Here is a 23,769-nt window from a genome sequence, read left to right on the forward strand (position 1 = left end):
GTTTATTTATTTTTGGGACAGAGAGAGACAGAGCATGAACGGGGGAGGGGCTGAGAGAGAGGGAGACACAGAATCGGAAACAGGCTCCAGGCTCCAGGCTCTGAGCCATCAGCCCAGAGCCCGACGCGGGGCTCGAACTCACGGACCGCGAGATCGTGACCTGGCTGAAGTCGGACGCTTAACCGACTGCGCCACCCAGGCGCCCTGAGCCTGTGCATATTTCCACCTGCTCTCTTTTTCCTCCATGGGAGGCCAGAGACAGTAAGTAACTGGGATAAGAGCAGCATTTTGATTACTGGACTGTAAGAAATGATTTCTCAGCTCAGAAAAGGGAAAGGAATCTCCCTCCCAGATTCTAAATATCCAAGCTGGCAATGGCTGGGCCATTTCCGAATCCTACTGGTGTCCCCTCGGAGTGCCCTGCTCTGCGTGACTCACAGAGTCGTGCTCAGGGCAGTCATGGGGCTGGGGAAGGCAGTGATGATGACATCACCACAATGGCGGGGATGAGGACCATGGTACAGGATGCTGTCAGTGGAGCCGTGAGAGGGAAGGAATGGCAGCACTGGCGTAACCAGGGACTGATAGGATGTAGTGGTAGCAGTGATACCGGATGCAGCGGTAATGGGGGTGGTGGGGATAATCACAGGCAAGTCATATGTGGTTGGAGAATAAGGAAGGGCCCAAGGTTTCTTATCTCACTTAGAACAGAAAGTCCTTGTCATGGTCTAAAGGGTCACAGGATCTGGCCTCTACCTTCCCACCTCTCCAACACAAGCCCTGCCTCTGTCCCCCTCCCTGCTCTGCAACCCATCCATGCACGCTCCCCAGGGCCTTTCAGCTGCGCTCTCTCTCAAGAGCTCCTCATTCCCACCCTTCATTTGGATCACCTGTACAGAGAGGCTTTCGTGGGCCCGCCCTTTGTTTCGCTTTCTAGTACTTAGCAATTTCTGATATTTGTTTCTTTTCTGTGTTTGCCCACTCAAATGTGTGAGCTCCATGAGAGCAGACTTTATTTTAGAGCATGCTCTATCCACAGACCCTGCAATTCCTTGCAGGGGGTGGACAGCCACTCTTTGTTAGGTGAATGTGTGCACAGCTGTAGGCATGTACCACAGCCAACATGTTAGGGTGCTGGAGATTGATACAAGGCCATTGCCATCTCATTTTTACTGAAGTTCCTACTTCAGGTCCACATCATGAAAGCCAGACGACCATAAACATGGTAGTATGGGCTTTTTTAGGCCCATGCAGCTGCACCTCTCACCTAGATAATTTTACTTCGCTCTAGTTGGAGAGGCCCTCAGCTCTGAGGTGTCTACATCGCTACACCTCACTATCTGAAAGCAACACTCCTGAACCTTACCTCGCAATCTCAGGAAAGCATTCCAGGTCTGACACTGGGCTCTCCATGAGGAATGTGATGCAGGCTGTCATCTGGGCAGGTCGCCTACTACATAGGGCATATTACCCCCCAGACTGAAAACATCTGGTTCATTCCTCCCCAGGGGAAACTCACATTCGCTTCAGTTTCTTGTACTGGGTGAAGGCTCCAGCAGGGATGGATTTGATGGAGTTCTGTTCCAGGCGTCTGGGAAACAGAGCAGAGAAGAGTCAGTTAACCATCCACCTGTCAACAGGCAGTTGCTGAGGGCCTTGGGGGACAGGACGGCCCTTCCCATCACGTGGCACCCGATACTGGTTGCGGGACACTGGGCAAACTTCTGCAGGATTTTGGTTCTTGCTTATTCTAAGTGGTCTTTGAAGGCAGATGTCTTCTTCACAAAAGCTGTGGGAAGTAACTGGCATGATGAAAAAGTCAAAGGGGTAAAGAGAAGAAAAAGAGGTGGCCTATGGGCCAGCAATGCCCATCTGCCCTGGAAGCATGTCACCATTCTGTCAAAAATTCAACCACTGGGGAGCCTGGGTGGCTCAGTCGGTTAAGCGTCTGACTTCGGCTCAGGTCGTGATCTCGCAGTCCGTGAGTTGGAGCCCCGCATCGGGCTCTGTGCTGACAGCTCAGAGCCTGGAGCCTGTTTCAGATTCTATGTCTCCCTCTCTTCTGGACCTCCCCCGTTCATGCTCTGTCTCTGTCTCAAAAATAAATAAACGTTAAAAAAAAAAAATTAAAAAAAAAAAAACTCAACCACACTGCCACTGGGGTATTGTACAGGCAGAAATGACAATGGCTGACTTCATTCCTGGCTTTTTTAAAAATGAAGGTATAACTGACATATAATATTAGTTTCAGGAATATGACATACAATAAATAACATTTGATTATTTGTTTCTGGGTTTTTCAATGGGCTGTTCTAATATGCTGGAGAAATGGCCTTCAAGTCTTTAGGCTCCCAGCCTGCCATTCATCAAACTGACTCCGACACCCTGAGGACCCTAGGGGCCCCGACCGGACCACTCCCCTGGGATGCTGCTAGAATCTGTGGCTTTACTATGTTACAGACTTTCCTGAAGACCTTCCTCTCTTGTAACTCTGGAATGACAAGAGATGTCATAGGCCCCAGGCCCAGGGCCGAGAACTTTCTTGAAGAGAAGTGAGTAAGCATCTCTATTCTCTCGCCTCTCAGGTGACTTCCTGTTACCAAGAACAGGTGTGGTGGGAAACAGGCCTGAGTAGGAGGCAGGGCCCTCTATTAGAGGTGATGAGTGATGCCCTCAGGCCTCGGCTGAGGACTCAGCATCTCCTTCTCGTCCATCTCCCTTGTCTCCAAGGCACGGGTCTTGTCATCACCTTCTCATTTGGCATGGATGTTCCCTAACCTCTCAGCTGGGAAGACACAAAAAAAGGTGTGCGCGGGGGCGGGGGGGTGGGGGGAGCAGAAGGAACAGACGGGCGGAAGTGGCTCCCTCAGAGGCTACATCCAGTGGCTGCACATTTCTGGCTGGGATGAACCCATTCATCTTGAAGAGTAATCCCCGCTGCAGAGTCGGGGAGACAGTCGTATTAATTTGTGCCTCTGCGATCTCATCTTCATTGGGGGAAGAGAGTATTTGTTACTGGAACCGCTAATGGAGCAGTTTGCCAGCAATTTTCCCATTTCAAACAACATCTCAGCTGCTAATGTGGAATGGTTTGTCAGGCCTACCCATAACACAGACAAATCACTCTCTAGGCCAAAGGAAGGGTGGGTGGGGGAGAGAGAAAGAGGAAAGGCGGGTGGGAGGAGAGAGGGAGCATCAGGACAGATCATTCTTGGCTGCTAGATGAATAGAGTCTACAAATGAGACTGCCACGGTCTATTAAGAAAGCCTTTGTGGCCTGTTGGAGGGAGTGGGGAGCGTGTTCTGCTGGGCACATGGGCACAGGCTGGCCAGACAGGGGCCTGGCTGGTTCTTGGTAAGGCACAAGAGCGTGCCACAAGGTCCCAGAGACTGTGGGCTACCCGATACAGCCAGCCGCAGAGGCAGCAGGGAAGCTCCAAGGACATTCTTGTTCTCCAGCTGAGCAGAGTTCAGCAGGGATCTCTCAGCCCAGGCAACAGCTCCATGGGTCTCTGGGGCTGCCAATCAGGTGGAAAATGCTCTCCAGGAATCCTGTGATTCACCTGCCACTTTGGCAAGGGATTGCGGCTGGATGATGCCTCTGGGGAGAGCCACTGTCTGTAACGATGGTAACCCCCTCCATTTTTGCAAGAGGACCCACTGCTTCCAGCTGCAGGCCAAGAACCTAGGCAAGTCAGGCCAGCCGGGGGTGCGTGGTCGGCCGGCTGTCAGTGCAATTCATAACAAATTAACCTGCACTTTAGTGAGGGGTGTAAGATTCAAGGGAGGGATGAATCCATGAGCAGTATGTGGTACCTGTCCCTGAGGAATTTAATCATCTGGGGATAGAGACAGCCCAAGATGGTCCACCACAGAACCAAATTCTATTGCTATCATAACAAACAGGAAGAGCGATCATTTATGAGGCCAAGTTGATTTATGTCTATTATCTCTTTTAATCCTTACATGTATGAGGCAAGCTATGTTGGCCTCATTTGGTGGATGAGGGAAATAAAACCTACAGGGATCAAATAGCCCATCCAGAGTGACAGAGCTAGCAAGAGGCAGAACTGACACCTGCTTCTACACATCGGACATACTGCCTTTCTTTCTGAAAACAGAGAAATTGAGGCCTAGAGGCTAAAGTGGCCTCCCCACAGTCACAGAAGAGTTTAGGAGGTTATGACCCCAATGCTGATTCTGAGACATCATGCAGCCTCTGTGTAAGTGGGTATTTTGTCTTGCCATTTGCAACGCCGTGGACAGAACTAGAGTGGATTATGCTAAGTGAAGTTGGTCAGTCAAAGAAAGACAAGTATCGTATGACCTTACTCATATGTGGAATTTAAGATACAAAACAGATGAACATAAGGGCAGGGAAGCAAAAATAATATAAAAACAGGGAGGGGGACAAACCATAAGAGACTCTTAAAATATAGAGAACAAAATGAGGGTTGCTGGGGGTGGGGGTTGTGGGTGGGGGATGGGCTAAATGGGCAAGGGGCATTAAGGAGGACACTTGTTGGGATGAGCACTGGGTGTTATTACGTAGGGGATGAAGTCATTGGCTTCTGCTCCTGAAATCATTATTGCACTATATGCTAACTTACTTGGATATAAATTTTAAAAAATAAATAAACTTAAAATAAAATTTCATAAGGAAATAAAAAAAAAGACATAGGCATTTTGTAAAAAGGCTGTAGGAGTTGAGGGAGATGCAATACAGATGCGAATACATACAAATATGCAAACAGAGTACAAAGGTGTGGTTTTGAGCAAAGAACTTCAATCTTAGCAGGGACGGCTCTGTGCGTCCTGTACCCATCAGACTAGTACACTCTGGGGATGGTATTTGTCTCTGCAGTCTCTCTGCTTCTTATGCTGCTGTGGGTCCTGGCTAGACACCTGATCCCTTATGGAGTGCCAAGGCCATGCCATGATGTGGGTTAACCTCGCTCCAGGGGGGATCAGAGTTTGTCTGGGGTGGTACAGTTGTGAATAGTCAGTGTCCTTCGAATGTGAGGTAAAAAGGGGTAATAACAATAGTAAGAGCTATGAGGTGTCAGGTGCTTGTAAGTCAGGCATTAGGCTAAGAGTTTTACATGGCTTGTTTATCTTAATATTTACACCATGGTGAGGCAGGTCCTATTCATCGTTACCATCCCCGCTTTAAACATGAGAAAATGGAGGCTCGGAGATGTTAAGTCTCTTGTCCAAATTCACAAAGTCAAGAAGAGCTACAGGAAGGAAATGCAGGCAAGTTTATTCAATTCAAAAACCTGAGCCCGCAGTCACTAAGCTTTGTTGAATCCCATTTGTAGCTGAGGCATCTCCATTTTTAGTTGCCGGCAGCTCATCCTCAGAGAAATGGCCCCTTTGTCAAGGGAGTAAGACTACAGTGCCTGTGCACACACAAACTTTCTATGTAGCAAACAGCCCCTGGTAGGTTTTATATAGCCTGGAACAAGCATGCAAAGATCCATACTCCCAGTGACAAGAATTCAGTGTGAAGAACAAAAAGAAGCATTAGCATCAGCAAAAAACTGTCACATTTAGAGAGGTGTCTGAAGCCAACAGCTGTTTTAGGTCTCTCTTAAATGGCACATGTGTCTTTCTTTGTCTGGCAAACATTCTTCAGGCTGCAAACTGATTTAATAGAACTAGCATAAAAACAAACATACAAATCAAACATCTGAACATCTTCCGGCACCAGTAAAAACAATGGGAACATCTGATGGGGATTTCAGCCGTTTGCGCTCTGTATTGATTTGCCCTAGTTTCTCGGTGCTTCCTTAATGATCTGTCATTTGCAAACATGCGACTGAACGCAATATATTTCTTGCGATGCATAAGTCAACATGATGCCAGAGAGACTGGCAGGGGCATGGCTAGTGCGAGGGCATGGCTACAAGTCACCTGATAAAGACGTCCTGGAGCTGGGTTGGAATATTGGTAGTGGTGTGGCTGAGGTGGCAATAACGATGAACATCTACCATTTATTGAGGGCTTTTTCTATGTCAGACACTGTGCTCTTTGCATACTGGCTCATTTTATTCCTTCAGCAAAACTACAAAGCAAGTGTTATTAATAATATAGTAACAACGAAGTTGAGGGATGCAGGCATATGTGACACGAGCCGCTCCTAACCTACTCTGCAGACTACCTGGCACTGCCTGCAGAAAGCAGAGAGAGAGCCAGATTTTCTCTTCTTACTATTTGCACATGCCCACATGCCTCCACCACAGAATTTGTTTTTTTATCATCTTAGAAAACAATGAATGAAAAATAATATGGGAACTTGAGACCAAACCATTCTATCATGTTGTCCATGCGACACATGCATAGGCTTTTCTTTTCAGATTTCATTCAGTGCCTTCCAAACATCGTGCTAATTTTCTGTGCAATTGTGTTATTTAATCTTCATGGAAAATCTCTAGTAGGTCTGATGAGACCCATTTTGCAAGGGTCGGGGGGGGGGGGTCGGTGGGCAGTGGAGGACCAAGTGAAGCAGGAGATGTTAAGAAAGATGCGCAAAGTAAGAGGTGAAACTGAGACTCAAACCCTGAACTATTTATCCTAAGGCTCTGTTCTTCATTATTCTCTGTGCTTCAGCGGCTTCCCCTTTAGACCACTGCCCCAATCCACCCCATCTCCCTCCTTCCACATGGCAATCCCTCAGAAACCTGGTGCTCTCAGAACATTTAAGAATCCTGATTGTTGACGGCTTCCAGAACCCTCCAGTCCTTTTGTTCTTTTGACTGTTTTTTTTTTTTCTTTGGTTTGTTTTTTAGTTCTCTCCTTTTAACATGCCCTGGTGACCTGTGTAATGGGAAAATATTTGCTTTTGTTAAACAGATAAACCACTATTTGTCTCTCCACCCCAGATAAACAACAGGGGTGAGGTGAGACTAGGTGGAGAGTGGGGCTACCGTTCCTCTCCCCCAGATGCTTTCACTTATGACTTGACATTCAGTGCATCCACACAGCCCTTCTTCATCACCTGAATCTATATGCTACTGCAGAGGGCATGAGATACACTGGATGGCACTATGTGGGGGTGTAGAGCAAACTGGAAGAAGATGGGCAGTGATTAAGATGGGGCTGTAGGCACAGATGGTCCCTCTGGAGGCTTGAGGACTCAGGGGTGAAGACAGAAGACCACAGAAGAGAGGAAGGTGTGAGCCTCTGGCTCTTCCCAGAATCTATCCCTGCTGGAGGCTGGAGCTGGTTCAGAGAATCAACAGGGAGCAGCAAGAATGGTGATGGTGGGAGCTCAGTTTCGAGGAAAATCTGCAGGGAACTGTCTCACTGTGGGTTCTCTGGAAGAAAGCTATTTTTAGAGGAATTGGCTCTGCTATGTGGGGAGACCAGCAGACACTCCTCTGAGCTGCCTTGGCTTTGAAAAACATTCTAAAAGAGTTTGCCAGATTGCTTTGCATGAGAGATCGTCCTTCCTCCCCCCAAATGTTGGGGAGTGCAGAACCCCTCCTAAGGTGTTAACGCATCACCACTGGCTAAGGATGGCCCATAGGATCTGAAGAACCTGATATGGTGCCAAGCATCCCTAAGGAGAAAGGGGAAGTCTGGATTGTATGGGTGGCCATGGACACGAGTCAAAATTCTTGATGGGAAAAAGGAAAAGTCACATTCAGATGTCTTTGGGATGATAAATCAGACACTTCTATTCATCCGGGGGGGTGTACTGCAGTTTCCACTCTCTGTCTCATCTTTCAACCTCCCCCACCTGCTGGTCTTCTCTCCCTAAGAGGCTGCATTTCAGCTGCTTTCAAGACTTTCAGACCAACACACAAGTCCCCAGGCACAGGTTTTGTTGCCTTGAGGAACAAGCAGGTTTCTTCCTCAAAGGTTTCTCTTACATGTCACTTCTGCCTGTAGCCTCCTAACCACAGAGTCTTGCTTCGTCTGCTTTAATGTCTCAGCTTCATTTCATCACAGAGGAGAAGGAGGTGAGCACAGCAAGAGAAATCCTGGGCAATCTGTCTGGTGGGCCGTGGGAGCTCCACAAGCAGGGGCAGCCTTATTTCCATGTCTGCATACATTTGCATGATGATGAGCTACCGCCAGGCTCAATTCATAATGCAAGTGGCTAGCCCGGTTCTTGAACCTCTTCTGTCAACCATCACCCTTAAAGTCCTGACTTAGTTCTATGGAAGGATCTCCAAATGCAGGTAGCTTCAGCTCCTATGATATGGTTTCCAACCTTTCTCACGGAGCCTAATAAAATGGTAGTAGCAGCAGCAACAACAGCAACACAAGTACTAGCAGTAGTAAAATAATAACAATCACGGCCAGCAGAGTATATCCTATGTGTCAGACACAACGCCAAGCATTTGACAGCATACATTTCATTTAACTTTCGCAAGAGCTGTTCAGAAGGTACAGTTGGCCTGTGAATGTTTCAGTTGAGGAAAACAAGACACAGAAAAGTTATTTGTCCAGAGTCAAAAGGCATGGCCAGAGCTAGTATGTGGGTCTACCTGAATCCATAGTCTACCCTCGATGGCTGCTGTTTGTGGCTGTTTTTAGAAGCACTGTAGCTAGGTTGGTCATTCCCAGACTTTTAGATTTCACAGGCTAGGTGGTTATAGACCTTTTATTTTGCCAGTGAAAGTGCTCTGTGTGTTATATATAATGTATATTATATAGAGACATACATTTATACACGTGTTAATTAAGCACGTATTTAGCACATACATGTGCATGCACACCCAAACATATATATTCTGCCTCTAGTGGCCATCATTTTATAAGATGAAGGGCATTTTAAAAAATATAATTTATTGTCAAATTGGTTTCCATACAACACCCAGTGCTCATCCCAACAAGCAATGAAGGGTATTTTTAATAACAACAATAGAATAAGGAAGTTCAAGAATTTAAAATAAAGTCTCCTTAAATGGAATATTTTTGCTCATCAGAAAAAAATCACATTGTTCTTGTTTTTCTCACTTTACCTCACATTGGGAAAAACATTCCAGTAATCAGACAGCCTTTCAGAAATCACTGAATCAAACTATTCTAGTTTGTTAATGTCCCTTTAAAAATTTGATGTCCAGGTATGAGCCCAACAGTCCAGGTATGGCTTGGTCTGCATGGGTCCCACCTCCAATGTACAATTTCCATCTGCAATTCCTCTCTCCTAGACACCTGAGCTGTGTGCCTGTGAGGCCCAAGTTGGAGGTATAATGATGTGGAGGAGAGGAGGGTGAGTCGCGGGTTGGTGCGGGTCAATGGTTATAGCTTATCTACTAGACTGGCCTCTTTCATCATGCTGTGGTTTGAGACCTGGTCAAGGAAAGATCTATGGCTGCCAAAGACAGAAGATGAAACCTGGCAGATGGAGGGAGAAAGGAATGAAGTGGGGCAGAAAAAGTGGGAATCTGAAAGGAGATGAATGTGGGCAGGAATTCCGTCTTGCACATCTGTTTGAGACAGTCAGTGTCCTACCCTGTCATGGATGGAGAGGGAAGGTGGAGGGGCTCTTACAACAAGGAAGGAAGAGCTGACTGGGTGAAGAAAGATGGCACTGGGAAGTGACATGGGAAGACCATGGGTGGGGAGAGAAGGGAGAAAGTGAATGAGGGGAGGAGGATAAACACAGGGGGGGAAATGGTACGGAAAGGGGAGAGAGTAAGGCCAGGAACAGAAGGAAATGGGAGAAGAAGAGAAGCAAGGGGGTGAGCAGGAGAGGCATGAGGTTGAAGCGAGTTCATGAAGGAAGGGATCTTCAAGTCTAGAGCAACAGACTGTGAGGAGCAAAGAGAAAACAGCAAAACGTGAACAAATTAACTGCTGGTTCTTGACGAAAGGAAGACTGAAGGGTGAGCGAAGAGGGATGGAGGCTACAGAAGGTGTGGCTGTCAGGCCAAAAGGAGGCTCCGCTGACGAGCTCCTGCCTACAGGAAGAGGTAGAGGCATGAATTGTGTCTACGGGGGCTGGGAAGACAGTTTTAAAGGGAATCAGGGAAAAGTTGACAAAACCAATGAAAGAAGAAATGAAGCCTCCACTGTTGTAAATCCTATGTTTCTTCTCATCTCAATCAGGGTGAAACCAGAGTCCTTAAAATGCCCCCATGATTTGGCCCTTCGTGGCCCCTCTACTTTTATCCCTTAATTCTGCCCCTTATGTTTGCTTCACTCTAGCCACACTGGCCTTCTGGTATAGCAGGCACTCTCCTCCCTCTGGGCCTTTGCACATGCTGTGCCCTCTACCTGCAACACTCTTCCTCCACGTATCCGCTTGCTTTTTTTCCCCTTAACTGACTTCAAGTCTTTTCCTTGCTTTATTTTTCTCCACAGAAGCTACCCCCTTCTATCATATCATATAATTTACATTGCTTTGTTTACTGTTTCTTACCTCCCCACACCCCACCAGAATGCAAGCACCGTAAAGGCAGAAATTTTATCTTTTATTCACTGATGCTCCTGGAGCACAGAACTATGACTAGAACATAGGGGGCTAACAACAGACATTTGTTGAATGAATGTGTGAATGGCTGAAAGAGTTAATGGGCTATCTGTTGGAACGCATCAGGAACAGAAGGGATGCAAAGGAGGAGGAAGAGGGAGAGGAGGAGGAAGAGGGAGAGGAGGAGGAAGAGGGGGAGGAAGAGGGGGAGGAAGAGGGAGAGGAAGAGGGAGAGGAGGAGGAGGAAGAGGGAGAGGAGGAGGAAGAGGGAGAGGAGGAGGAAGACGGAGAGGAGGAGGAAGAGGGAGAGGAGGAGCAGATGAGCAGAGGGGCTAGGGAAACGTGTGTCTTATTTGAAGGGATTTTATCTAATGATATTTTGACTAGGAAGATTCTATCTAAGCATGTTTTTAATAAAGCCACCTAAAGGTAAAGGTAAAAAATGAAAACATTTGTGGTCATGTAAAGAGTGATCTTGGGGCGCCTGGGTGGCTCAGTTGGTTAAGCGTCCGACTTCAGCTCAGGTCAAGATCTCGCAGTCCGTGAGTTCGAGCCCCGCGTCGGGCTCTGGGCTGATGGCCCAGAGCCTGGAGCCTGCTTCTGATTCTGTGTCTCCCTCTCTCTCTGCCCCTCCCCTGTTCATGCTCTGTCTCTCTCTGTCTCAAAAATAAATAAACGTTAAAAAAAAATTAAAAAAAAAAAAAAAAAAAAAAAAAGAGTGATCTTGAGGTTGGTGTTGACTGACCCCTCTACTTGACCCAGAATGAGAAACTGGCCATTTTCTAATGTATAAGGCAAGAGTGGACAAGATTGAACTATACGGTCAAGAAATTTTTAGTGGTATTATGGACATCTGTGCACACACACAGACATACATAATCTTTGTACCTACAGTTCTAATCTAGAGGACAACGATCTGATTTGAAATGATTAACAGTTCACTCTTGCTCAGATAACGGTAGCTATGAAATGAGTTCATCATTCATGTACTTTCTGCCAATACTACCACCAGTGCATAGAGCATTTGCCCACGTGCCAAGGACCCTATTAAGGGCTTCCATGCAGTATTTCATTCTGTTTCCACGATGACCCATTGACAATACTGTAATTATCACATTGTTATAGATGAGAGAAGTAGAGATGAAAAAGAGCGATTATTTTGCCCAAAGTCACACAGCTAGTAAATGGTAGAGCTAGGATATAATCACAGGGTGACTCCAGGGAAGGGACTGGCAAGCTTTTATTGTAAAGGGCCAGATAGCACATATATCAGGCTTGGTGGGCTAAGTCACAACTACTCAATACTGCCTTACGAGGACAGCCATGGATAATCCGTATGCAAATAGCTCTGGATGTGTTCCAATAAAACTTTACTTATAGAAATAAATGGTGGACATATTTGGACCACTGAGAAGTTTGCTGACTGAGCTCTGGAATCTATGCTCTTGACAACTGAGGTATCACACCTGGGAAAGCCTGGACAGTTAGCAAAGGGATCTCTGAGTGTTTTTTAATAGTTAGCGGTAACAGGCCCACACGCCACCAGACTACTGAGGGATTGGCTGAGGCAGAGAGATAAACTCACCAGGGACAGAGGGTAGCAGATGGGGCACTTACATTTCGACGATGCCCTCTGGCAAGTTGGCAGGGATCTCCGTCAAGCCCTTCCCTCGACAGTCCACGACGTTATTGCTGCATGTGCAGGCCGAGGGACAGGAGATGGAGTTGGCATTGCAGGATGGAGGTTCTGAGTGGGGTCCTGGAGGTCCAGAACACATGGTCAATCATGACAGTGTCAGGAGCCACTGGAGCTTTTGCGCCCCTTAACCAGCTTCCAAGGAAGCAGCACCAGATAAAATACCTGAGAAATTTTCACCAGCTGACATCTCCTCTCATCTGGGAGACATGGCTGCAACTGGCTAAACATTTAGCTAAGAGGAGAGATTCTGACCTTGACCTGTTTCTGGATTGTTCTACTGGCTCTGTCATCACATCATCCTCATCTTTCAGAGAAAGGGTTGCTCTCAGAGTCAGTCCCACATGAAAATATGCCACCAGAATGCCAAAAAAGGCACACTGGGACTATTTGCTCAGGGTGCCCAATGTCTGAACACCTACGATTTTTGGCTTTCATTTGGGGATTGGATGCTAGGTATAGGCACGCTTTCATTCTTTTCTCTAGAGTTTTGGACACACTCTAAAACCAAGTTGGGGTAGGGGAAGCTGTCAGAATTTCATTATTTGGGGCACTGATGTTCTCAAAGTGTCTATAGTCATCAGCAGTGACATCATCCAAAGCATTTTCAAGCAACTTTTATGTCCAGAGAACATGCAAATAAAACCTATCTTATTAGAAAAAAGGCAAATAAGTTATTACGTATTTTGGAGTCAGCTTTTAATTTTGTTTGAGGTGAGAATCTGTGTGAATTTAAAGCAAAGTGGTAAAAACCCAAGTAAATGGCATCTAAAGAACTTCTTTAGAAAACCACACAAAGATAAAGATATATATTAGCAAACTAACCCAGGATTCAAAGAGTCACAAGAAGTACATTCAAATGTTTTAAACACATAAAAGTTTTCATGCTATCACTACTTCTTCAAAGTAAGGTAAGAATCTCAGACCTGTGGTTTGTTTTCCAAATGTGGACATTTTGTGGTCCCAAAGGTAAACTCAACCCCAGAGCCTCCTCAGGACCTCTCCACCGCCTGCGAGATCTAGCCAACAGGGATTACCTGATATCTTTCCAGATGCCCACCCCCAGAGCGGAGGACCACAGGCTCAGACCAACTCTGCCGATCTCTCACTGCCTGGACATGGGATTCTGACTGGGAGCCCTTGGACAGAGATTCAATATGAAACCTGAAAATGTCTGCAGGGAAACACTGACTTTGGTTTGGCCCCTGTTCATTGGAGAAGCTGAGTCTGGGAAGTCAGAAGGGTCCAGCCAAAGTGGATGCATCAGAGAACCAAGGGGGCCTGGGCAAATGCTTGTTTGGACATTGAGACTCAAAGTGGAGGATCCCCCTCTTCACGCTCAACAGTCCCTGTGCCTGGGGACGGTCCTTCTGCAAGGGCTCAAATGGATGCCAAAGGATCGTTTTGAAACATTTACCTTGCCAGAAAGTGCCGACTCAGTAATCAAAGATTACTTCTCTTGGCCTCACCATCTCCTTCTCTCTCTTTTTCTCCCTGTCTCTGTCTCTGTCATACACACACACACCTACAGACACACATACACACATACACACATACCCCAAATTAAAAAATATCCTCCTTTCTGGGACATTTGAGAAAATATTCATGTCTAGGGCATAGGGACTTCAAACTCTTCAGTGTTACTCACATTAGCAGATCTCATGGAGACCATGAAAAATGCCAGAATGATGATGACTTTCACTAAAATCCCCAACCGGAACATTCTCTGGGAGAGGTGATACAAGCTTTGTTCCAAACTGGGGAAGTTTTCCATTTCTAAGGAAAGGGCAACCCCAGAGAATCAGCTTATAAGAGCCTCAGATCAGGAATGAGAGTGTTGTGGCTCAGGGAGTGGGGTCTGGAGTCCTACTGCCTCAATTTGAATCTTGGCTCTGTCATTTCATCCCTATATCCCCGTGCCTCAGTTTTCCCCATCTGTAAAATGGGAAGAAATAACAATACTTATTTCACAGCATGGTTTTGTTGCGAAGGCAAAGAAAGTTAATGCATATAAAGTATTTAGAAGAATGCATGGCACAGAGTCAGAGCTTAGTTGCTGCTATTATTACTGTTAATGAGTCTACCTCTGCCACGAATTGCCTGCAAATCATAATATCCCTCTGAGCTCTTCTGTTACCATCTCAGTGAATAAGAAATTTGGACTGCATGACTTCTGAAGTCCTTTTTGGACTGAAAAGATCAATTACTCCTGGTCTTCAGAAGAATCGAAACAGAGAAGGAGTAAAACACCCAACAGCACCTGTCCATCCTGGCTCTGCTTCTTTGAAGGGGGCCAAGAGGATATGCAATGTGAAGAGCTCCCGCCCTCTCCCCACATGTGAGAGAGGCTGGGAATGGTATGGCTTCAGATGTCAGGGCTTTTGAAGTGCCTATGACGCTCCCCAAAGAAAACTGCCAGGCTTGGCCCTCCACATCAAGGGGCTAGGGTGCCTAACAAAGCCAGGGAGAATCGCCACACCACGGGCACCTTCCTGTTTGGGAAATGTCAGCGATTCCGTGGAAGGATGAAGTCTGTGCTCCTCCTGTATTTCCATCCATTGAGGCAGACAGTAATCGGATGGCTGTACTTCTTCTGATTTGTCAAACTGTTACTTGGTTGGGGTGTGTCAGGAAGGGAGAGGGGGAGAAAGACATTACAGTCAGGGCTTCTACGGGCAACAGGAAGTTCTGAAATGGGAGTTTTTTTCAAAAATGACCCTTTGACTTCTGTGCTAGAATTAATTCTGTTTAAACCAGCCCAAGGTTGTAGCCTTGAATCCCTCTGGGAATGAGCTGGGTCTTTCACAGGGTGGCTCTGAATCTGTAGGGAGTATGTGCTACATTTCAAGGGATGTTGTCGAGGTAAAAAAAGCCTTTGAAAAAGATTCCATAACCAGGTCACTAACAACACCTTTAATTACACAGAGAGAAACAAAGGTAATTATAGCCTCTGCCAGCATCCCGGGCTGGTGGCTCCCCAGCCAGGCATTCACACGTGGTAAGGGTGTTATCCTCTTGTTGAAACAAAACACTTCAGGTTTAAGATGGGGTTGAAAGATAGGTTCATTTTCCCTGGAAACATTCCCCTCTGCTCCATGCCCAATGGACCGAGTGCATTTCCCTTTGAACCTCTGAGTGCTATGGTGGCAGAAGTCCCTCCCCTTTGCTTTTTGTCTTTGGATAGACTGAGACTAGCATGTAAATTCGACAAGGGCAGTGGTCTTTTCTGTCTTATTCCCTGTTATGTTCCCAATGCCTAAAGCAGGGCCAAAGCACAAAACCCTGTAAACATACCTTGGGTCAGTGGAAGGATGAATAGATGAATGGAATTGGTCTAGAAGCCTGGCAGAGTGGGGGCTGAATGTCACCAAGCTATGGGGGTGAGTAATCCTTCTAGAAGGGCCTTAAGGGGAGACCCCTGAGCTCTGAGTGCCCTGGGCTCTGGTTGCTAGGACCAGCCATAGTGTGTGTGGGGGTGGGTGGGTGGGGAACGAAGCGGTTATGGGTGGATGGGACCTTTATGCCTGAAGCTCATGTCTTTCTACCACAGCTCAGTGCTGGCAAAGGCCATCTGCTAGTCTGCTGAGGCTCCTGCTGAGCCCTGCTCACCTGCACAGCTCAGGGTGTCCTAGGCACTCGTTTTAGCTCTGTCTGCAAACCCCTTCCTCTCAGCCTTTCCTGTCCACACATATTGAGAGTGAAGGGGGTGGTGCAGGTGACAGAGAATTTCCAAGGGGGGCAAAGTGAGGAAAAACCCATGGTTCTACCCAGGAAATTCTCTGAGCACTGTACAAGCTGAGAAGCAGATGAATGGGAACAGAGTGTTTTGATCGAGGTGGAAAGTCTCCACACATGTTTGAGGGGAGAGGACTATGTGGGCTTGTGCCTACGTGAACATGTGTGTTCCTGTTGTATAACACGTGCTCACAGGGCTCGTGAATACTCATTATCCCCAAGCAAGCTTGCCTGCTGGTACCATCTCCTCCTTTTCCTGGCACAGAAAGCAGCTTAAATCAGAGCGTAGTGATGCACTAGCACACAGAACCCCTGTAATCCATGTTCTGAGATGTTTTGTGAGGAACTTGAAGTGGATGTGGACTTGCTCTTTGTTTTTAAATGGGTGCCCAAGCTATCTGCCCTTGGAACTCTTCCTGTGGGACAAAACGTTGCTGCACTGAGGTGGAAGCTAGTTCTCACACAGAACAGGGAGACGAGGATATGGGCCAAGTACCTGTCTCCCCTCTCGGGGCCTGTCTCCCCTTTCCGGAATCACCACTTCAGCTCAGGAATTTCACTTTGGAGCCAGAGCCACCTCCGTGTCACTCAAAGAGGACACTGAGATGTCCAGCCTTCTGATGTCCCCTGACTCCCACTCCCAGGACTGTGGCCTGATGTCTTGAGGGAGGGCAGGGCAGAGCACAGGGCAACTGAGGTGCTGATCCTCCCCTCCCTGATTATCAGGCTGCTGTCCTCTCAGATGGGGGTGGGGGTGCTCAGTGAGCACAAGGGCAGGGCAGGAATGTGTCCCCGACCAGACCTGTCATGGCAAAGTGCCTGTGATGGCTGGCACAAACAGCGATCACGTCATTGTGTCTCTGGTGACTGCATGATACCCCCTCCAGTCTGAGGGACAAGGAGGAGGAGCAATGATCAGGGACACTGGCTCCTGCCAGGCTGCTTCTTCAACTCTGTTCTTCTATTTGGCATCATGCTGGAAGTGGGAAGTTCTAACTGGTGTGTCCAATTGAATGGGTAAAAGCTCACTGAACTTCAGACCTAGAAAGGGCTGTGGAGCTGATGAGGAAACAGGCATCTTGGAGGGAGAGAACTTGCCCAGGGACACAATGGTGGCCCAACTAAGAATGATGTCATTGTCGTAACAGCAGCTAACGCTTATGGAATGTTTCCTAAGTGCTAGATGCTGCACCAAGGGCTTTGCATGTGTGAGCTCATTTGGTTCTCATAAAACCCATGACGTACGTTCTTTTATTATTATTTCCATTATACTGATGAGGAAAGGGAAGAACAGGGAGTCAAGCAAACTGGTCAAGATCATGGAACTAGTGAACCACAACATTCTAAATTCTGGTTCAGTGTTCTTTGTACCATCTCCTTTGCCAAGAAGATACCCCAAATGCCTCTCTTTATTGCCATGACTTTGAAAGCCATCAGAGCCTGGGAATCTCAGGAGGTAGGAAGAAGAGCCTCAGGGGCCACGACACAGATTGTGTAAGCTACAGTGGAGATAGCAGGACACTCTTGTTAGAGCTGTGTTTATTTCTTTCCGTCTTAAAAGGGAATCCCACCCAGCAGAGTGCACAGAACCGAAAAATCCAATGGCCTTGTGAGCATGTGGAAATAAATTAATTCCAGCATTCAAATTAAGCATCCCTGTTGGCCTCTGGCCTTTCAAAAGCCAACAACAGACTGCAATGACAATGGGGTTTGAGCAATTATGATGAGAATATAAATGAACGTGATTTAAATACCAGAGGCATGATAATTTTAGGAATGGCTAAATAAACCTAATAATCTCATTCTTGCAATGTCCAATTATGGTGTTTTAATTAAAACCTCCTAAGGAGATGGGCGGCTAGTCATGGCTTACCTTAATTATCTTTATACTTAGTAACTAGTTCCAAATTAAAAAAAAAAAAGGGGGGGTGGTGGTGAAAATTTCTTGTTTCCAGGGTTATATGCTGATTTAATTTTTAGTAATAAATGAGGAAGTGTTTCTTGAGAGGCTTTTAGGAGCAAGCATTGTTGCAGGCATTGGGGCAACCTTAAAAACGTGACCCCTTAGTACTAGAAGACAAGATAGATCTTCATGAAAGGGTATCTCACACTCAAAGGCTATGGGCAGATAAGTGTAAAATAGGTGGACAAGCCAGTGGATACAAAGATGTTTAAAGGAAAGAGATAACTGACTCAGGAGGTCAAATATTTAACTAATACCCTTGAATTACGAATTGTGACTGGAAGAAACTTTTTCAGATTAAGGTAACCAGAAAATTGACACATGGAAAATAAATCCTGGAGTTTAAACCCCAGCATAAACCCTTTAGGTAAGGATGGGCAAAAACCCAAAACTTGCAACACACATGAGTCAAGTAGTGGCCATAGTAGAACCTCTTCTGTGGTCTAGTATCATGAACTTGATAAAGTCCCCATCTGGTACAGGCAACAAGTGGGGACCACAGACCCTTCTAGTCATAGGGCCCTAACCTTCCTCTCCAAAACAAGAAAAGTTAACAGAAATTTTTGCAGCAGTGGCTGAAGGAAACAAAGAAGTCTAGCTGCATACTGTACAAAAACAGTAATAAAAAATAAAATAAAGATATAGTCTCCCACCCTTTGAAAAATTCTCAGGTGCCTCTCTAGAGGAAGAAAATAAATACCTTTGATTGGCGGGGTACGGGTGACAGAGGAGATGAATTCTGTCAAAGTGTGCTGCTAGCAAATTTCTGGGTTAGCTGGAGTGATAAGGAGCCTGCAGCCAAGGCTTTTGGGGAGAAGAGGATGGGCTCCAGCCGGCTGGATTTAATTCACAGGGAGATAGCAGGGACTTGGGCAACCAGGGCCCTCACAGGCTGAGAGAGATAAAACTCTTTCCTGTCTCTGGAGTCATGTGTTTGGTGAATTTTGTGATACGGTTTAAGGGTCCCAGGAGGTTTTCTGATGCTTCCCTGACAGGGGCCACTGGTGATGAAACTACATGCAGGGATGGCTTAATTGGTACCCCATGCCTTTTTTTCTCCTGAGCAGATGACCTCTCGTTTTACAGAGATGTTCTTACTCCTGCCTTTCTTGACTAAAGCCCTCCTCCTGTGAGTCATTGGGAGGAGAGCTGGAACGAGGAACACTGACAATTTTGCAGCGTACGGCCAATGTGATCCATACAAAACTGCCTCACGAGGATGCCCTGTGGACTCTGCCATGGGTAGAGCCTGCACATGGTGGGGTGTGTGGGAAGGATAGTCAGTGCGTGAAAACAGCTGTCCTCTTCCACCTCCCAAGTGTGGAGTCTCGCTCTACATGGCTTCCTCTGGCATCCCTTTAACATGGCCTCACAAACCACCTTTAACAGTTATTAAAGGAGTAGTACCTTCTGGAGGGGGTGCTACTCCTGCACCCCACTAATGATGATAGGGCCCCATTTGTCAGGGATATTCGGTTTGGCCAAGCATTATATCTGACTTAGATCTTTACAGAAAGCAATGCTGCACAGCATTCTGTCCCTAACCCATGAGAGCCTGGAAAGCATCGAAGAATCCCTCCCACAAAGGGGTTCCACTGTCGCTCTCTTGAATTTCTACTACTGGTGAGGCAGGGTGTAGATTAATAGCACAGTCATGTCTGGAGTCTGTGGACCTGATTCCTGTGTCCTCAGAAGACACCTGGCTTAGTACTGAAAAGTGTGAGGGATTATCACAAGCCACAGGCTTAACTGACATAAACAGAGGAGGTGATAGGGATGCTTCTATGTTAAGTATTAACCTGCCCGCTAGATCCAGCCTTTTCCAGGCAGGAGATTTGGGGCACGAGCACTTCCGGGACCTAGGAGCTTCAGCCTTCTTCCCTGGGGTTTGGATCCTAACTGCTGTTGGGGAAGCAATGTCTCGCCACTCCTTTGACGGGAAGGTGCTCTTCTAACGAAGTCGTATTTGTGTTCGTGCAGAGCATTAAGCCCGGCACCCACCTATAATGATGTGTTTTAACATTCTGTCTAATTAGTTTTTCTCACTAGCTCTTGGATGACTCCTGCACTCTATAATTATTTCTTTCACTGGCACTTATGCCGATATTGTACTCTTTGCCTAATAATTACTGTAATTATAGTCACTATATGTGAGGTTGGTGCCTGTGTGATAAACGGTTTTATTATATGTGTTTGATGGGAAGTGATTTCTAAGTGGGCGTCTACAGGAAATTATTAAGGTACTGCTCTGAGACATGTTAAAATGTTTTTGGATAATAAATAACTTGATGAAGTAGTAACATGACAAGAGAGAGTGGCAGGGAGCGAGATGAAGTTGAATTAAAAAAAAAAAAAAAAGTCTTCCATATTGCAAATGCAGCCTAAGAGCAGAAGGGGGCCAGTCTACACTGCTGGCTGGTTTGGGCCCTCCCTGCAGCACACATGGAGCTTAGGTGATCTTCAATACTGAAAACACAACAGTCAAGAAATGTGAGGACTGTAGCCCCAACCAGTGTTGAGCAATCTGTCCTTCCTTTTTCCTGTAGGCTGACTCCCAACATCAGCTTTCAGAGGCCACTGAGCCCCAGTTCCAGGACTGGGTTCCTGGAAATCAGGAATGCTTCTGTGGGAAACTCCTGAACTGAATACTTCCTGTTTTTGAGGAAATTCAGGGATTTCCCAGATAGAGGGAGTCGGTGGGAATGGAGGGTGTCAATGAAAAGTAAAAACAAAAAAGCAAGCGTGAAAATGAGGACTCGGTTAAAAGCCACTACATCAACGGAGAAGATTTTTCTCAGGTCAGTCAGGCATCTCCCATCCCTGGAGATCTGCGCTCTGTTCAGTTATGTCTGTGCACAGTTCTGTTTTCTATACTACGCAGGCGATCTGTGCTTCTATTACACTTCAATTACCCACAGATCAAACTCTTATGTTTGCTCAGCACATTTTGTGGACCCACTAAACTATAATAATTAAGCTCCACTTATTAGCTCTTACCAAGTGCTATGTATTATGCTAAGTGCTTCATAGGCATTATTTCATTTAATCCTCCCACCCATCCCTTGAGTTATGTACTATGATTTTCCCATTTTGCAAACATATGGGAACTTGCCAAAGTCACACACTACTAAGGGGCAGATCTAGGGTTTCCAGCCAAGCAGGCTGACCCTACCGCGTCCATTAACTTGTCTTTCAATTTCTATGGCAATCGGACGACAGGCACATGTTTAGGAAATGCTAAACAATGTACTTAACACTTGTTAAGTTTCTTAGCATCAATGGATGATGAAGCTTAACAGAAAGTGATTCATTACTTCCTTGAGCATTTTCCTTTACCAGATGACAAGAGCTGCTTTTTCAGAAGCCTCTGAGGCACCCCAGAGCCCAAGTGACTATAGAGTGCTGAGGAACCCAGGAGAGTGCACACCAAGCTCTGGGCTAAGTGTGGGTTCATGCCCAGGGTGATGTCAGGGAGAGCTCAGGGGTGGGTGAGTCACAGTACAGAGGGGAAGAGGGTGGGACAGCCTCACCTGGGCATATATACTCCTTTTTCTGCACATCTGCCACATTGAAGCCCCTCAGGTGCACAGGAGCCATACAGAGTGTGAACTGGCCAATTGTCCGTCGCTGTCGCAGCCAATCTGAGAGCCAGGCCAGGTGGCAGTCACAGTACAGGTGGTTGGAGTGGAGGCGCCTAGGAGAGGGAGGGACTGAGGTAAGATGCTGTCACAGAGTGAAGTGAACAGAGTAGGCCAAACCTTCTGTGCCCCTTTGCCCAGTGTGATAACCCTCTGGAGCCCAGGGAAGCATTTCCCGCTGTACGAGTGAGTTACCATGGGAGCCTCAGCCCTTTTATTGCCAAACCACAAATGACTTTTTATCTTCACATGCAGGCCACATCCAACTGATACCTCCAGGGTTCTGAACAATTCCCCATTTCTTAATAGTAATTCCACCCTTTTCTTTCCCACTCAAGAAAGCCTCAACATGTAGGAGGAGGAGAGTTACATTATTAAAGCAATGCTTCAGATTCGAGTCAAATTTTCAAAGGGGTGACTGACTTGCAAATTTTAGTACTGTAGTTAGCCTGGGTTCCAGATAGCTTCAAACAGCTTCTCAATCTCAATGCTTCAGTCTATGGTGGCACTGTGGCCAAAACCTGACTTTGCCTTCACTTTCTCCTTCATCTCCTCCCTAAAGTGAATGAACCCCTACATGGAAAGCTGGAGGGCTTGTGTGCAGTAGCCCAGTGAGCAAAGCATGAAGGCAAAGGTCCTATACCTTCTTTCCACCCACCCCCATTCAAATAAAGGGCTGTCCATTCCAGACCCTTGCAGCCCACAGCAATGTCTCCACCTTGCCCTCCTCTCCTTCCCAAGTTAAATTCTACCAGGTGTATTTGCTATTCTGGCTTAGGTGCCCCTGTTAAGACCTCCTAACCAGTTCCAGGACTCTTTGGCTTTTCCTCCTGCAGTAGCTGTGATTCCAGATCAATTTCTCACCTCTGAGTGATTAAGATTCCCTAGAGGGATCTGTATGGTCTACTTCTGAAAGGAATCCATATGGTTAAATGACTTGAATTTACTTTCCATGAACTGAGGGGCAAACTAAGGGTATGTAGGGGCTTGTACAGGTTTTTCCCCAAGGCTTCTCTATCAGGGTCTTCCTATTAGCACATTCCCCCCAACCCTAGGTCATTAGAAGTGGTGGTAGGAAAGTTTTAGTTACATCAGCTTATCACACACTTGGGTTTCTGATGCAGACTTCAAATGCCCAATCCTGGACATGCTAATCAGCCAGCGATATCTTGGGACTTTCAAGTGCTCTGTGTCAAGTTGGTTAATATTGAGTGGCAGCCTAAAGCAGTGGCTTGGGCTATCTCCATGCCCGAGATGGAGAGCGCTGAAGGGCTCTTGACCACACTCGACTGAGTATAAAGTCAGCATTGCTGAACACCGGCCAAGTGCAGCTAACTTGAGGGGCGTGCCGGCTGAGCATTCCTGCCATTGCACAGGTGCAAACCTTGGGCAGGCCAGGGCCACTGGGGGCCTTGACAGCCTCAGGGGGTCCCAAGATCCCATCATATCTGCCAACTAAATGAACCTATATCCCATGTAGAATGCAATTATTTTTTCTGCTGAAAAACAATTTGAAATGGTATTTATGATTTTGTTTCAAAATGATGAATTTTGATGTTGTAATGTTCTTTTGGATTTCAGAGCCAATACTTTAAGTCTGAACACATTTTCATAGGTTCCTAGGCCTAAGATGCTATGTCTGTAATGGGCTCCAGGAAATTCTCCCCTTTGAGTTTCAAAGCCCAGACTCCTATGCTGCCTTCTCTTCGTGTGGCACTTCAGAAAGAAGTGCTGTAGGCGGGAAGGGGGAGGGGAGGCAAAATCCTAAACTAGGGGAAGAACATGAGGGAGAGGAGGGAATTTCTCTTGTATACTGGGCCTTCTTGGGAAATTTCAGCATGAGTGAAAATGATTTGTTTCCTGATCTATCAGTGAGTTGTAGAGACAGACACACAGACACACAGACACACAGACACACACACACACACACACACACAGAGAGAGAGAGAGAGAGAGAGAGAGAGAGACAGACAGACAGGAGGGAGAGAAAGTAAGGGAGGGAGAGAAAGAGAGTCAGGGGGGCGGAAAGAGAAGGAGGCATGGAGTGCTGGTTCTATGGCTAGGAATAGACCACTGGGTATAAAGGCTGCCTAGGAGAACGGCAACGGTGGGTTGGTTCTTAGGGACAAGGTGGAGAGAGGTAGGCTCCAATGGTAGCACAGGCTGAGGCGTTGGGGCTCTTTCACGTGCCAGGAGAATCAGAGCCTTCTGATGAGAGTCTGGCTTCTATGAGGAAAGGCAGCTGCCTTCTTTGGCAGTAAGGTATGGAAGCTGAGGAAACGGGATTCCCATGAAGCACTGAGCATGG

At 46.6% G+C, this 23,769-nt stretch overlaps 1 protein-coding gene across 1 annotated transcript in view; it reads right to left on the reverse strand.

The window, feature by feature from the left end:
• The window catches only part of SLIT3 (slit guidance ligand 3), a 595,338-nt gene that overhangs the window by 107,176 nt on the left and 464,393 nt on the right, over nt 1-23,769 (reverse strand). The window contains exons 8-10 of the mRNA XM_040444444.1: nt 21,354-21,517; nt 12,047-12,188; nt 1,520-1,591 (exon numbers count right to left, since the gene is read on the reverse strand). Of these exons, the coding sequence (XP_040300378.1) occupies nt 1,520-1,591; nt 12,047-12,188; nt 21,354-21,517 (378 nt within the window). The remainder of the gene's footprint in view (nt 1-1,519; nt 1,592-12,046; nt 12,189-21,353; nt 21,518-23,769) is intronic.

This window comes from Herpailurus yagouaroundi, unplaced genomic scaffold, assembly GCF_014898765.1.
Source record: "Herpailurus yagouaroundi ecotype Mexico unplaced genomic scaffold, PumYag 29, whole genome shotgun sequence".
NCBI lineage: Eukaryota > Metazoa > Chordata > Mammalia > Carnivora > Felidae > Herpailurus > Herpailurus yagouaroundi.